Source organism: Polistes fuscatus, unplaced genomic scaffold (assembly GCF_010416935.1).
Source record: "Polistes fuscatus isolate 324 unplaced genomic scaffold, CU_Pfus_HIC Scaffold5, whole genome shotgun sequence".
NCBI classification, from domain to species: domain Eukaryota; kingdom Metazoa; phylum Arthropoda; class Insecta; order Hymenoptera; family Vespidae; genus Polistes; species Polistes fuscatus.
In genome coordinates, this window is record NW_025113129.1 from 12,640,271 (window position 1) to 12,655,637 (window position 15,367).

The following is a 15,367-nucleotide window of genomic DNA, read 5'->3' on the forward strand; positions in this document are numbered from 1 at the left end:
AGAAGAGAATTCTGGAAAGAAGCAGTCAGAGACTATTATTTATTTGTACGACGAGAAAAAGACTATCGGACTGACTGAATCCAACGATCGAATTCGATCGATAGGTTTTCTTTTCTTTTTTTTTCTTTTTTTTTTCTTTCAGAATAATATGCAGTTCGGTATTCACCGATCATTCGACTTACGATTCTTTTGAAAGATTAACTCTTCCGTAAGGAATACTGCGCAGTCATTCGTATCATTATCATTCAATCGTTTATTTTCCCCCAACTTCGAAGTATTCGTTTAATTGCAAATGGAACAAGAGTAGTATGCGTAGGAGTAATAAGTGTTCATTAGAAACGGTCGTATGCACACTCCAGATGAACTTGCGTTCCGGTAGCAGATCGAAGGAAACGCAAGTAGTCCCGTAGTCAAGTTGCTTCTAGGAAGAGAACAATTCCCTCCTTTAACCAACCTCTCTCTCTCTCTCTCTCTCTCTCTCTCTCCTTCTATCTATCTATCTACCTCTATCCTTACTCTTCTCTCGCTACAAGTGATGTTCACGCCTTGATACGAAGACCCAAAGTTCGCGGTTAGTGTTAGTACTATCTATCTGAAATTGTACGAGCAGGAAAGGGCTTAGTAACGACTTCGCAAACCTAAATTGGGTCTAACCTTCTACTCCGGATAACCGTGTAGTTATGATAATGTTTATACGTAAGCGTGCCACCACTGTGAACATGCACAGTTTGCATTTACCGGGGAAGTTTGAATGAAGGTAACGCAGAGGGCTACTGTCAATTCGATCGCTACGCCATGCTTAGAAATTTATGACCCGTGGAATCACGATTGTAGCTATGTTAATCAGGTATATAGGCGGGCGGATTACCTTGCCGGTGACGGTGATATTAATCACGATAAAGCAAACTCGTGCGTCGTCGGTGATTACAATGAAGCGAGTCTAGTTAGCAACTACTGGCCTCTCTCATTCTCTCTCTTTCTCTCTCTCTCTCTCTTGGCTTAAAATGCTCTCCGATGAAATCGATTTACCGATTCCGTCGACGGAACTCGATATTTCGTTACAATCGAGTTAACGACGAGAACGTAGAAACCGAACTGTAGAGAAGTTCTCGTTTGTGGTATGATATACGGTAACGTTTACGTAATGGATGTTAATTTGCATCGAAGTGAAAGAACAAGAGAGAATGAGAAATGGAGTGAGCCAGAAAATCAAGAGGAATATTCTTACAGATTACGGGCACCACGGTAAATGCTAAAACGAAAGCTACCTAAGTTTTGCGTTCTGGAACAGGAACGGAACAGTTAAACGATACGTATTTGCATGAAACAAATAGGGAGAAGGAAACGACATGGTGTTTCGTACGGAAACCTTGAGAAAGCCCTCATCTTGTAAGTAACTAGTCAACGTTTCACGGAATCCCGATGTGTTCGGTTACCTGTCGGACGAGGTAAGACTCGGGTTGATTCATCGAAAATTAATATGCTACGTTAAGCGGCCAACGTTTAAGCGAAAACGAAAATCGTGTTTCTAACGATGCAAACACTAGGAAAATGCTAAAAGAAAATGAGAGAATACCTACGTCGTAACGTTAGCGTATAGAAGATATATATATATAGGAGGGAAAATTTAAAATAGATTTGCTCGTGCGAAAAACTCGATGTCGTTTCTTTCCCATGCCGGAGCTTATCGCGGCTAGGAGTAAAGATAGTTACACGAAAGAGAGAGATAGAGATAGAGAAAGAGAAAGAGAAAAGGGATGAGAGAAAATCGTAAAAAAGATACTAAATGGCTGAGAAAGAGAGGAGAGAAAGAAATCGTATAAAAGAGTCTAAATGGGGTTGGGAAATAAAGAGAGAAAGAAAAAATGATAGAAAGAAAAAGAAGATGCATGTGTAGAAATGCTCATAGGTAGATATACCTTAAGATAATAGAACGACAATCGAAGTGCTCCCTTTTTTTCGTGACTCTTCGACGAGAAACTCTCTGTTCGATGCAGTTTCTCGTTGTCTCCCTTTAGATACGGCTTTCTCAACATTTCCGTTGAATATGTTCTACGAACAAGCACACAATGCGCTCGTAAGATTCGAATACAGATTCGACGAATGATAATACTATTCTGATATCGTGTTCGTTTAGGGTTTCGGTGTTCTAAAGCGAGATCACGTTTATGAGCTGTGCTCAACCACGATTAGTTGCATTTTACAAATCTAAAGATATAATATTTTTGTACTTTCCAAAATCTTCTCTGCGTTTGTTGGATTTAATAATGAAAATCTTATATTATTTCGACATAAGTTGTAATAATTATTATTTTTTTTCTTAAAGATTTATTTATCGTTATTTGTAAAAAATATTTCTTTTCTTTTTGTTTCAGATTTCCATGGAGTAAATGACACAGGATGACGATCACTATGAAGTATTATCGCATCGTACTTACACTTCTCGGGGGTACTCAACTCCTGCAAGCTCAACCATCGGCCTCACCGCTCATCAAAAGTATTGGTAATAATTGTTTATTACTTCTTTCTCTTGTTCACATTTATATAACTAATAGATTTAATTAACCTATAGATCATCAGTTATATAAAATTGGAAAGACAAAACGAAGAATTATTGATTATTAGCTAGCGGAGTCCTGGGATTATTAGCAGTTTGCTTATGCTGCTTGTGTATCGAGTATCTCAGCTTGTCGTGCCAGACAACGATAAGCATAAACGCTCTGTCATGCCTGCCACTCGATTCTGACTTAATGACAGCCGACCGACCAACCAACCAACTAACCAACCAACGATGCTGTTTTCTCCGTTACTCGTTTAAGCGAATTTCTGAAAGAAAATGAAAAAAAAAAGTCAGCCGTGCATTTTTCATTTCTCTCTTTTTCTTTTCTATTCTTTTCGTTTAATCGAAAATAAATTAAAATAATGATAAAAATCGCGAAAGGGGAATTTTTGTGCGTTAAGCATCGTGCGTCGTTTAAGATAATATAGTCTTTTTATTTGACTTTTTTCAAAAGAATTAAAATAGAATAAAAATATAAATCGGTGTCGTTAGATCGAGTCGAGTGAGCAACGGCTGCGAGCAATAGCATCCCTTCCCCCCCACCCCCTACCCCATTCTCCCCCGCCGAACGACGTATCCCCTTTTACGAAACATAAAGCTTCAAGAAAAAGTTCTTTTTATTTTTACGACCAAGTCTCACGCAAGTTTAACGGTGTACTGTAAACCAACCGACCCGGTGTAACTGGTCGCGTTAGAGAGATATCGTCGTAAAAAAAAAAAAAATAAAATAATAAAAAAGAAAGGGGTAGACCGCTGAGAAAGAAGAACGCAGATTATATCGTAATCCTTTTTTAAAAAGTTGCACGTTCGAGGCTTCTCCCTCTCTTTCTCTTTCTCTCTTATTCTCTGTGTTTCGAGACTTTGAAGAGGGTCGTCGGTTTCGTTGTCAACGCGTCTCTTCGGAGGTAAACTTGAGAAGAAGAAAAAATAAAAAGAAGATGATGTGAAAAGAAAGGACTTGAGGATGATAAAAAGATTAAGAAAACAAGAACGGCTAGTGACGTCTAAAGGAAAAAAAAAAATCAGAGAAAAAATGTAATCTAAGGATAAAATGAAAGAAGATAGGAGGAGAATGTTGTCTTTTTAATGAAAAAGAAGAAAAACAAATGATATTTTCTATAAGTTATAATATCTATGTTTCAAAATATCGAAATAATCAAGCTAATTGCTTTAAACGAATCTTAAACGAAAATGTTTTTCTTTACGCTAAAATTTTCATATCTCAATGATAGTTTCGTAGATAATTCTAACCGGTATGAAAAATTGCTCGTGTAAGTCGTGTTTAAACGAGAGACGTGGGGGGAGGGAGGGAGGTGGAAAGAAAAAAAAAGTAAGAAGAGGAGGAGGAAAACAAAATCGTCGGTTGGTAGGAAAAATTAGTTCTACCTCTAATTAATTTCGTTTTGAACGATTTGTTTTGATTTTTCTTTTTTTTTTTTTTTTTTTTTTTTTTTTTTTCTATTCTCGTTCGAGATGGCAAACGAATATAACATCACCGAAATGCCGAGTGTAGACACGCGACGACAGATATCCTCTATATAATTATTACGTCTATCCTCGTAATTAGTATGCCGTTTGGAGAAGAGTGCTAATGAAACACCCATTCGTTCGATAGCGAAAGAGAGAGACAGAGAGAGAGAGAGAGGAAGAGAGAGAGAGCGAAATGAGTGAACCAGATATCGAATGATATGGTACTGGTAAGCGAATGAAACGCGTGTCAAGAGAAATGACGAGTACTATCTATCTATGTATAGTGTCTACGTAATCACATCTATTGTCGGCTCGACGTCTGTCCTTTGGCTTTGACGATACGCTGAATTTAATATCCGCATTCGAGATTTTTCGCATTTCTCATTTAGACTTTATTATACACGGGAGACGAATCCCCCCCTCCTCCCCCCTCTCTCGACATTTTTATCTTCTTTCCTTTCGTTATCATATTTCCTCGTGTATTTTCATACCTCTGTATTTCGTCGAGTTTTCTTTGAGGAAAAGTCAAACAAACAAAAAGAAATATGTTATAAAATTACAACCTAAAGTTTCGCGTTAGATCGATTAATTTGAAATTTACCCGTTTACCCCCAACGCGACGATAAATCAAATTTATTTTGGAATCATACGTTGTTTTGTATACAAAATAATACAACGAACTAACGCTTTAGAGTGAATTATTAAATATTATTGGTAGATTATAATTATTACCATATTGCAATTTCCCCGAAATCCGATTGATCGTTAACGAAACGAAATATCCTTCCCCACGGATATATTCTCGTCTTAATTCATACCATGACGTAATTAATCCGTCCTATAGCGAACCGTGAATTTCAATTATGCGTTTTCCCTAAGAAAAGGAAAGGGGCGGTTCCTTCGTTTCGTACCGAAACCGGGTGGTCGATGACTTTAGATTTCTAACTTGGTGACGATAATTTTGCTCGTATCCCTTTAGAGATAGGAATCGACGTAAACGTCGATATTCGTGGTTAAATCGAGGAAAGTTTATGGGTGAACGGGGGCGGGATAGGGGGATAGAAGTTATGCCTGTAGCTTGACAAGGACGACGACGGTTGTCGTTTCGTAATGAATCATCCAGCATAAGGTGTTATACCGATTCATTCGTAGGACATCCCTATCACTCGTGTCGGAAGGTCGTCGTACTTCGGAATAGCTGGTGGTAGAAGGATGCGCGTGTTCGCATGCGCTTTACGTACGCGTGTGTTATGTACCATGCTATGTGACCGATGTCTCTAGCATGCTGAACACGTTTCTACGTCATTTCCAGCTTAATATATGTACGTAGAATTTCTTGTCTCGTAGACATGTGTCCGTCCGGTCGGACCAATCTCTTCTCGCCTACTATTTCGAAATATTACGAAAATAAAAGTACCTATGGTTTTCTTTTCTTTTTTTTTTTTCTTTTACGGCCTCGAAACTATTCGGTTAAATATAACGTTTCTTAAATTCGATGAATCGCGATAAATTATGCGAATTATTTTCAGCCCCGTGTATCACAATTATCTTTCGTAACATTAGATTTATACAAATGTTCCTACATTAAACGTGCATTTTTTTTTTTCAATTAATCAGATTCCAACGAATTGACGATCGTTCGTTACTGTCATTATTCATTTTTTTTCGTAAAAATAGGAAATTATTATCGAGAGACCACGATGCAATATATTCGAAACGTTTCGACCATTTACAAGTGACACGGTTACGGGTACTTCGATAGCAAATAAACCGACCTTTGCTGTTTGTACTTATTTATTTATTTACAGATACCCATTAGGTTCGTTTATAGGTATTGGAAAGTTATCTTATATACTTGAATATCAAAATATAAATATATATAGATAACTCGTAACGAAATTTTCATGCGATTCGGACGAACTACGTTGAGTACGATTTAAATAGAAAAATTTATCGAAGCGAAACGCTCGCGAATGGCAACTAGAGCGTAGGAGCATTATTTTTAACGAAGTTCGAGGCAAATCTCCCTCCGTTTGCCGATCGAAGAGAGTGAGAGAGAGAGAGAGGGAGGGAGGGAGGATCCAGACGGTATTCAATTTCTATGCGCACTTGACTCAGCAGTCCGTAGTAGCAGGTGCTGCAAATGAGTCTTTCCTTGAGATACTTCGAATCACCATCCGACGTTCGACCGAACGAGAACTAACTGCACTTAATGCAGGAAACAAAGTCTAACGCGTTCCCGATCTTTTCCACTTCCGTGTCGTTAGGTTTACTTATATTATTTCTTTTATACTTTTTTACCCTGTCAATAAATAATTATATTTGTTATTTAGACGAGGAAAAGAAAATAATCAAATCTTATCGAATTTCACTGTGATCCCGTTACGTTCGGATTGATTATTATTATTGTTATTCCTTCGAAAGAACTTTGATTTTTCGTTCACTTTTTTTTTCCCATCTCGAGTTTCTACGAGCAGAGTACGCAATTGATGAAGCAACCATTCTAATCCTGAGTTCCTCGCCCTCCTCCTCCTCCTCCTCCTACTCTCTTCGTGGGTAAAGACAACTTAGGTAAAACATTGACTCCCGCACTAATCTCGAGATAACATAATCAAAACTAAGATTACTATGCAACGCAATCAACCGTACGGGAAATGCTTTTTCTTTTGGATCGAAACGCCGTAGTTGATTGCTTTGTCGTAATTATTGTTTTGTTTAGATTACTCATTGTTTTAGATACGAAATTCTAACGTAGACAAAAATCGGGATAAATTAAATGAAAAATACAAGATCGTATTACATTCTTTCGAATTTCTATTTCCATTATTTCACACATCTTCTTTCAACCGAGACTTTCTCTCGAAACTATTATTAAAAACCACTTATCTAAAAAGTCAAGAGAAAACAATAAAAAAAAAAACTGTAGTACATTTTTCTTGTAATATTTTGTTCCCTTTTTTAAAAACGATAGTCGATAATATCGACGAGTGTTTCGTTTGGTCTGTGAAAGAAAAAAAAGAAATAAAATGTTCGCTTACTTTCCTCTTTCTTTCCGGTAATCTTTTTTAATCGATAAAGAAGTTCATTTCGGTGAAATGATAGAAAAGCCAAAAGAAAAAAAAGAAAACGTACTTTAGTCGGAAAGTGTGATCCGGAAATCTTTGTTCAGGAAAATGTGAGAAGAAGTAAGATCGATCGCGTATGGCTAGATCGAAGGTTTGAATGGGGTGTAGTAGAGGGTGCGAGCTAATGCATAAACAATGCGCCGTTTATCCGCATTGGGGATGCAGTTCCAATGAATAGTAAACCAGCTTACAGACATGCGGATAGATGGTCTCAGTCTGCTACGGGAGTACAAGCGTTCGTGGGTTGAGGATTATCGACGAAAAAGTACAACTCTTCTTGCACGATAACTCCTCCAAGCAAGGAGAAATGGGACAGAAGAAGGATACGGATGAACAAGAAAGGGAAGGGAAAAAGGAGAATACGAATATCATCGTCCTCAAGGATTCGTCTCGTCTCGAACGGGTTTCACTTACTCCGTCAATTCGATAGACACTAAATTACTCGTGGTTGACTGCCAACTGCACTCTTCGTTGTTATTTCAATACTGTATATATATATCTACTGCAACACTATATCTAATGCAATATAGATAAAGTACTATCTAGTACTAGATTATAGATAATATATTATATTATGTATAAATATATTACTAGATAACTTACTATATTATAAATTATAGTACTATATTAGATATATATATAGATAGGGTATACAGTATTATAGGATTTAATACAGGGTGTATTGTACTTTGGTAAATATTCTACCAATAAATTTATGACAAATATGGGAAAGTGTCTCGTTTCCCGAATGACGATAATTTGGAAATCGTTGTTTCAAATATTTCGAAATTGAATTGATTATAAATATATACATATATATACATAGATGTTTTTTTGAAAATTATTACATGTAATTTTAACGATAGCTTCACACTATATTTAATACAATATAAATAAAGTACTATCTAGTACTAGATTATAGATAATATATTATATTATGTATAAATATATTACTAGATAACTTACTATATTATAAATTATAGTACTATATTAGATATATATATAGATAGAGTATACAGTATTATAGGATTTAATACAGGGTGTGTTGTATTTTGGTAAATATTCTACCAATAAATTTATGACAAATATGGGAAAGTGTCTCGTTTCCCGAATGACAAGTATTTTGAAATTTATTGGAATTGATTATAAATATATACATAGATGTTTTTTAAAAATGATTAGACGTAATTTTAACGATAGCTTCATGAATTCAATAGCGATATTTCGAGTCAACCGAAACACGCAAACTCTTTTCTTATAGTTGAAATTTTCAAAGTAATCGTGAACGGAACGTAACAACGAACGCTTTGCTACAACCACACTTGCACTCATTCTATAAAAAGTCGATTCCACGATGGAAAATAAGAATAGTGCCAGCTCAGTGAAACGACTGGTTTTACAACGTTAATTGTACTTTTATAACGCAGAGATTAAATTTACTTTACCGAACGGTTACAATTGTACTACGAACCAATTGTCGCAAAAATTGTTCTCTCTCTCTTTCTTTCTTTCTATTTATCTAAATACATAATAAAATGTATATATTTGTCGAATCAATATACTTTGGGAAATATGACAGAAATTTATACGATCATTAATTTGATTTTTCGTTAAAATAGCATAAAGGATATTTTTTGTTTTTAAAAAAAAAAAAAGTATTCCATTGTTTAAGCATAAATTCGCGCATACGAAAAGACTGTTAATATCAATTATTTAAAAATCCCTTTTTATGACTAATATATCTCTTTTTAATCCGCTGGAAAAAGGGCAATGTTCGGTTGGTTGCTTAAAGAATAAAAAAAGGGAATATGTAAAAAACGTTTGGGGTGAAATACATTGAAGGAAACTCACGTTAATCGGCTCAAATTAAATTTCATATATATATTTATTAACATTTATTTATCCATTTGAAGAGTTTACAGGGTTTTTCGTACGAATGTTTCTCTTTTAAAGATACTACTCTTCACAGAGTTAACTTTAATAAAACATCTCTTATCTTTTTCGTAGAAAACAATTTCTTCCTTTCTAAAGAAATTAACTTAGTAATTACTTTTTGGAGAATTCTCTAATTCTTTGCATTTGTCTCGGGCGATAAAACAAAAACAAATAATACGTCCGTCCCGTAATCTTATTTCTCGTTGAATTCGTTAAAGCGCATAATATTTCAATTGTTCTCGAGGAATTACACGACGAAAGCGACCGTGCGTTCTCTCTTTTTCTTTCGTCCTTTCTTCTCTCTCTTTCTCTTTCTCTCTCTCTCTCTCATAAAAGTGTGGAATGAAAAAAATTTCCACGAATCCCGGTGCAAACGGGCAGAGATCTTTCCCCCTTAACACGCTCCCGAGCGATTAAACAAATTTTCGCTTGCATTATAAATAATGCGTAATAAAATAATAATACTAACGTGAAATACGTACGTATACCTGCGTTAATTAAAATTGAATTAAAGGGAAGAAGGAATGTAATAAAAGTACAAAAAAAAAAAAGAAAAGAAAAGAAATAGAGAAAAAAATCCCGCGAGAGTTGGAAAGAAAATTTTCTCGAAATGTACGAATGACAAAAGAAATGAAAGGTGAACCGAAAAGTTATAGAAAAATAATTTAAAAAAAAAAAGAAAAGAAAGAAATCTAGTAACTTTATCGAAAGGAACAAAATATAATATTACATAACGAATTGTCGCGCGTAACTTTGAAGATTGTTTTCGCGTTAACAAGCATAGACGCATAAGACCTTTTGCGATTCGTCGAATACGCGAGAAATTTCAATTTGCCGTTCGCCAAATTGGCAGAGTGCAGGTGTACGTATGGCTTTTAAGTTAATTTCGTAGATCGTTCGTCGCGTTTGCGTCGACGTTGCGCATACGATCGACGAGTTGTTTGTTTCTTCGTCGAATAATGTCTCCTTGCAACCCTCTTTACTCTTTCCCGTCCCTGTCCCACTCGTTGTCCCCCCTTTTCTCACCCTCAACGATCCCTCTCTCTCTTGGAAATCGTACTCGTTCGCCAACCCAACCCCGTTCGTCTGTATCACCTCCCGCTATTGGACCGATTCCAATTGCGAATTGAACCGTTCGTAACTGTTGAACGTGAATTATGGCGTTTATTTATTCTCTCCTACGTTCGGAACACCAGCCACGTACCGATTCCCTCTCGTAAGCCCCGGTCCTTCAGCACTTACCCTTCGAAATCAGCGCCGTAGTTCTGCGGACGTCGCTCCGATCCTCGTAACGACGTTGATTTCCCTTGATTATAATCGAATCGTTCGTCGAAACCCAGTCTCCCTCCCTCTCCCTCTCTCTCTCTCTTTCTCTCTCTCCTCGAACCGATACACATCAACGTAAATTCATGCGATACGTGCTCACAAACTAGAACGAAAATGTTTGAGGTTCATTCGTTTATGTACGTACGGGGTTCCATTCGAACGTACGTTTTATTGACGTTGATTGAATCGACAACAACAACAACAACAACAACAACAACAGCAATAATAAAAAGAGTGAGGGAAAAAAGAAGAAAGAAAGTTAATTAAATTAATCGAGTTTTGATAGAACGCGCCGGGTAGGCAGGAAAATAGAGAAAATCATTTGCTTCTCTCTCTTTCTCTTTCTCTTTCTGTTTCTATCATTCGATATACGTAATCAAAGATCCTCATTGCGGTCGACAGAATTACATCCTTAACGCGATTCGTTAAGATTCCATCTGTCTTCTGTCCACCCATCGAACGATCCTAAGATATTCGATTACTTGAGAATGTTCGTAAGTGGAAAAGGGCAGATCGAAATCGAATTCCATAGTTCAGAAGGGAGAGAAAAATACGAATGGGAGGATATAGGGAAAATTATATCTCGTTTTCTACGAAAATTGGAAATACGTCGAAATTTGATTACTTTCATTTTTTTTTTTGAGGAGGAGAGGGGAGTGAGTTTATATATAATACAATTAAACAATAACGTTTTAACGAGAATTATCTTATAATCGGTATAAGAGACACACATATGTGTGACACTTCGTTCACTCGTATAAGATACCATACAAGTTTCTATTGCTTTATATATTATTACTCACGGTTTATATCCTAAAGTTCCAGACGTTGGCTGAGTAGTTTATGAATGCCTGTCCTTTCGCAAGATTGCCGAGGCGAGAACGTAACTAGGTACGTGTTTATCAGCCCCCTGGTGGCTGGTGCATACTCGTTCGTAGGTACCTACGCTAACTGCTGTTGCTGCTGTTGCTGTTGCTGTTGCTGCTTTCAAGAAAGTTGCAAACCTCTCGTCGCTATCGTCTCGTAGAGAAACTAACTCGTTTCTTCGAAGTTCCAGTCAAGTATTTCCAAAACTATACTCTTCATTTCTAATTCTAAATTTTTACTAACATAAATTATACTATATTATCTAGCAATCATTCGTAAAATATGTTTATTATTAATGAATAAACGTTTAATAGGTTAATACTTTTGAATACGTTTGATTTATCAATTATATTAGAAATTAGTGGAGACAAAAATTTAATTTTCAACCAAAAATTTGGATCATCGGGGATGAATTAACCATAAGAATAATCCTCGATAATAATAATTCATGGTATATAACTCGAAGACCCTCGTGAAATTATCGTAGCGTTTCTATTCTAGATTCTACGAGTTTTCTCTCTCTCTCTCTCTCTCTTTCTCTTCTTTGACGAATATTCTCTTTCTCTTCTTTGACGAGTACTCGCTCACACGGCAGATATCAATTTTTACATACGACATATTATCGCATCGTTTCCTCCCAACAAAGAATTGCGAATGTTTGACATCCGCGACTCGTGTTTTCTATGAGAGAAGAAGAGGAAACTCGAGGAATAAGTACCTACCTTGACTCGCGTGCACTTGCCTTCGTCTCGGAATTCAAAAATAAAGGTATCATTTTTATTCCATTTTTTTCTTTTTCTTTTATTTTTTTTTTTTCCAACCGTTACTCACCGTATCGATCAGTTGCATTCAACGAATTAATACAAACGAACGACGGTTTTTGTTTTATTCAGAAGAAAATCAACAAATTTCTAACGAATAAAGTTGTTAACTACGAAATGTATAATGCAAACGTAGTATGACGTAAATGTGTCTGCAACGAGAAATAATAATAATAATAATAAACGATTCTTAGTAAAATGGTAACGGGTGAAATTTTTCAAATTCCACCTTCGCAACTACGAAAAATATTCGTCGTATTTTACAAAAGTATGTATGAAATATAATATTATATAAAATTATAATTTTAGTTGAGAAAAAAAATAAGTAACGTACGAACAGTGAAAATGTAAAGGAAAATCAAAACATCGGAAAGGTGTATTCCATCAAACAAAACATTATTATTGCTTTTTATTATATATATACTTACGTATCACGGTATTCGAAATCTTGGAATAGTTGGAAAATCGCGTGTCGAATGTTAGAAAAGTAAAGTTCGAAAGGTAAAAGTGGTATGAGTTCGTAGGAATAACGTGAACTCCCGTTATGATATTTGCTGGATGATTTTGTCGTGATTCCGAAGTTAACGAGAAACTCTTAATGGCATAAGTTTGATCAAACTTTTCTTTGACCGAAGTATGTCTGAAGTATCTCGAACGATATCTTAATCGTTAGATCTGAAACGTTCACCAACTATATCTACGTCTAATTGATCTATAGCCTAGCTATACATCAAAATCTTTGACTTAGAAACCAAGTTAAAAAAGATAGATCTTGCTTGGCAAAAAGGAACGAATAAAAAACGAGAGTTGGTGTTCTCTCTCACTCTCTCTCTTTCTCTTTCTCTGTTTAATTTTAAAGTAACGTTTTCTTTCGATAACTATCATATCGAGTTTAAGTGTCGCATGGAAATTGATCGATTAACTATCGATAAAATTGAAAAATGAAAAACTCTTGGTGAAACGCTCGTTGAAAGCTTAGTTAAACTAATCCTCTATTAAAGACGCGTTTAACGTTTTAAAGGAACGGGGTTAGACGTTTCGATGAACGATGATTGATGGATCCAAAGGATAATTGAAATTTTAATTGAAAGTTGCTTTAAAACGATCTGCGGTCGCGAGGAAGAAAGAAAAAAGAAGATTTTCCGCTGTCTTGTCGATTTAAAAAAAAAAATCAGAAAATAATAGTACGAGATGAACGCGAATCGGTGTCAATATTTTGTTAGAATCTTCGTTGTGTCACACATTTGTTAACGTTGAAATTAATCCTCATAGGCGTGTTATTTAACTACTTTTATTATATATTAAAAATGAATTATACGTTTTATCATATCACGTATATGAAACGTATAATATGATGATAACTCGCGTGCATCTGTCAAACGAGTAGAAATATTTTTATCTTTATTTTTAGTTGAAGATAACGACGTTTATTATATAATGTATAATACAGAGTATCGTTTACGATGCACATCTATTTTAATCTTATCTCTCAACTTTTAAAAGTTTTTTCTTCCGGCATATACACGTTAGCAACCTCCTCTTCCTCTTCCTTTTCCTCCTCTTCCTCTTGTAACAAATTAAAAAAGTGATAATCGTCGTCATTATCCGAACATCTTGTGAATATCCTTCTACAGTTTGCTCAACTATCTTCTATCCTTTTGTAACACGATCTATCTCGTACCAACCTTCCGTTTACTCCGGATACTAATTTCCACCGTGCAAGCATTCGACTTTCGTGAAAAGATAAATTTTCCTTCTACGCTTCTTTCATCATCCCTTCCAGCAGCCACTTAACATTCCCTCCATTAGATCCTTCTTCTTTGCACGGTATCTCTTCCCTTTTTTTTTTCTTTTTCTTTTTCCTTTTTACTTTCCTATCCTTTTTTGTTGTTCCGAATATCCTATTCGCCGAGCTTTTTATTATATTCCTCTCGTATATATATACGAAGTAATATTGCGTATTGCGAATTCCAAGTGTGCTACGTACGCGTTACGAAAATAACTTTCAACATTTTTTTTTTCATAAATCATTCCTCGTTACGATAGAATAATTTACACCCGCGGTAAAATATAAGGTGGTTGCGAGGAGGAGTTGGGGTTGGTAGGGAGGGGGGGGTGGAGGGTTGTTATACGAGGAGAAAGGAAAAAGGAAAAGTCGAAAATTTGGCCAAATTTACAATATATGCGAACGCACGCGTACATTTATATTTATATTCCGGTGCTTCGAACAACGAATGGACGCGTGGATAATATGCATCTGCATATTACCTAAGTAAAGGTAGATAATATTTATCTCTTTCTATAATATAATGTTTGCATTATACACATATAACCCACTCAGCCTTTTACGTAAAAACAACATCGCGTGCGACACATTAAATATATGTGATGAGAGTATTTTTTTAAATTCGCATACACCTCGTTAACGTTTCCTACCTAATCGCGTTTCCTTTTCCTAATTTTTTGTTCTCCTATTTCTTGCCCGTACACCTGCCCCCACCTGCCAACACCCACCCACCCTGAACTCCGGGCAAATTTCAAGCATTCGTTGCCCGTCGGTGTTGCTGAAACGCGATATACTTCAACATTCTGCCTCCCCCCTTCCTACTCCCCCTCCTCTATTCTATTTCTATGTTTTCTTTTTTCTCATCTATTACTTTACTTTTTCATCACCCTCTTTCCCCCCCACCAACCCCATCGTTCTTCTTTCGTACCTTCTCCGTTCCCTTCTGTGCAATGCGCTCGACGAAAGCATTTCCCCCTAAACCCCTCCCCTTTCTCTAGGTGCAATATAAAAAAAGAAAAAACAGAATCGAAAATCAGATTTGCAGCAGACGAGCGTGAAAACAAGCAAGCGTGACGAGCTTGAGTTAACAAGCCCGTTTTCCCTACCACCCTTTTCTCCTTCCTTCTCTTACACACACACACACACACACACATGCACACGAACATATATTCACGCGTAGAGAACACATGCGTATACGCACTCTATCGAAAGTATCAATCGGCCATCATTAATTTGTTCGTTTGTTTCCAATCACGTATACTACACGTCACGTTCTCTCGTCAATCTAATGAATAATATACTTGCGCTTGTTGCGTTGTCCTATTACTATATGAGCGCAGCAGCTCTAAAATGCAATTAAAAGTCGAGCGCCGGAGGAATATCTCCCCACCCCCAGTCATCCCTGTCATCCCTGTCCCACTCCCTCCCCCGCGAAACCTTCCAATTTTCCCCCGCAAATAATAACAATTAACTTCCG

The 15,367-nt window shown here is 36.3% G+C and overlaps 1 protein-coding gene across 7 annotated transcripts in view; it reads left to right on the forward strand.

Annotated features, from left to right (window-relative positions):
• LOC122522184 (lachesin-like) overlaps positions 1-15,367 on the forward strand; it is a 147,044-nt gene that overhangs the window by 10,872 nt on the left and 120,805 nt on the right. For all 7 annotated transcript variants that reach the window (XM_043643018.1, XM_043643023.1, XM_043643024.1 and 4 more), the window contains one exon: positions 2,376-2,503. In XM_043643018.1, coding sequence (XP_043498953.1) covers positions 2,401-2,503 — 103 coding nt within the window. In that variant the 5' untranslated portion in view covers positions 2,376-2,400. The remainder of the gene's footprint in view (positions 1-2,375; positions 2,504-15,367) is intronic.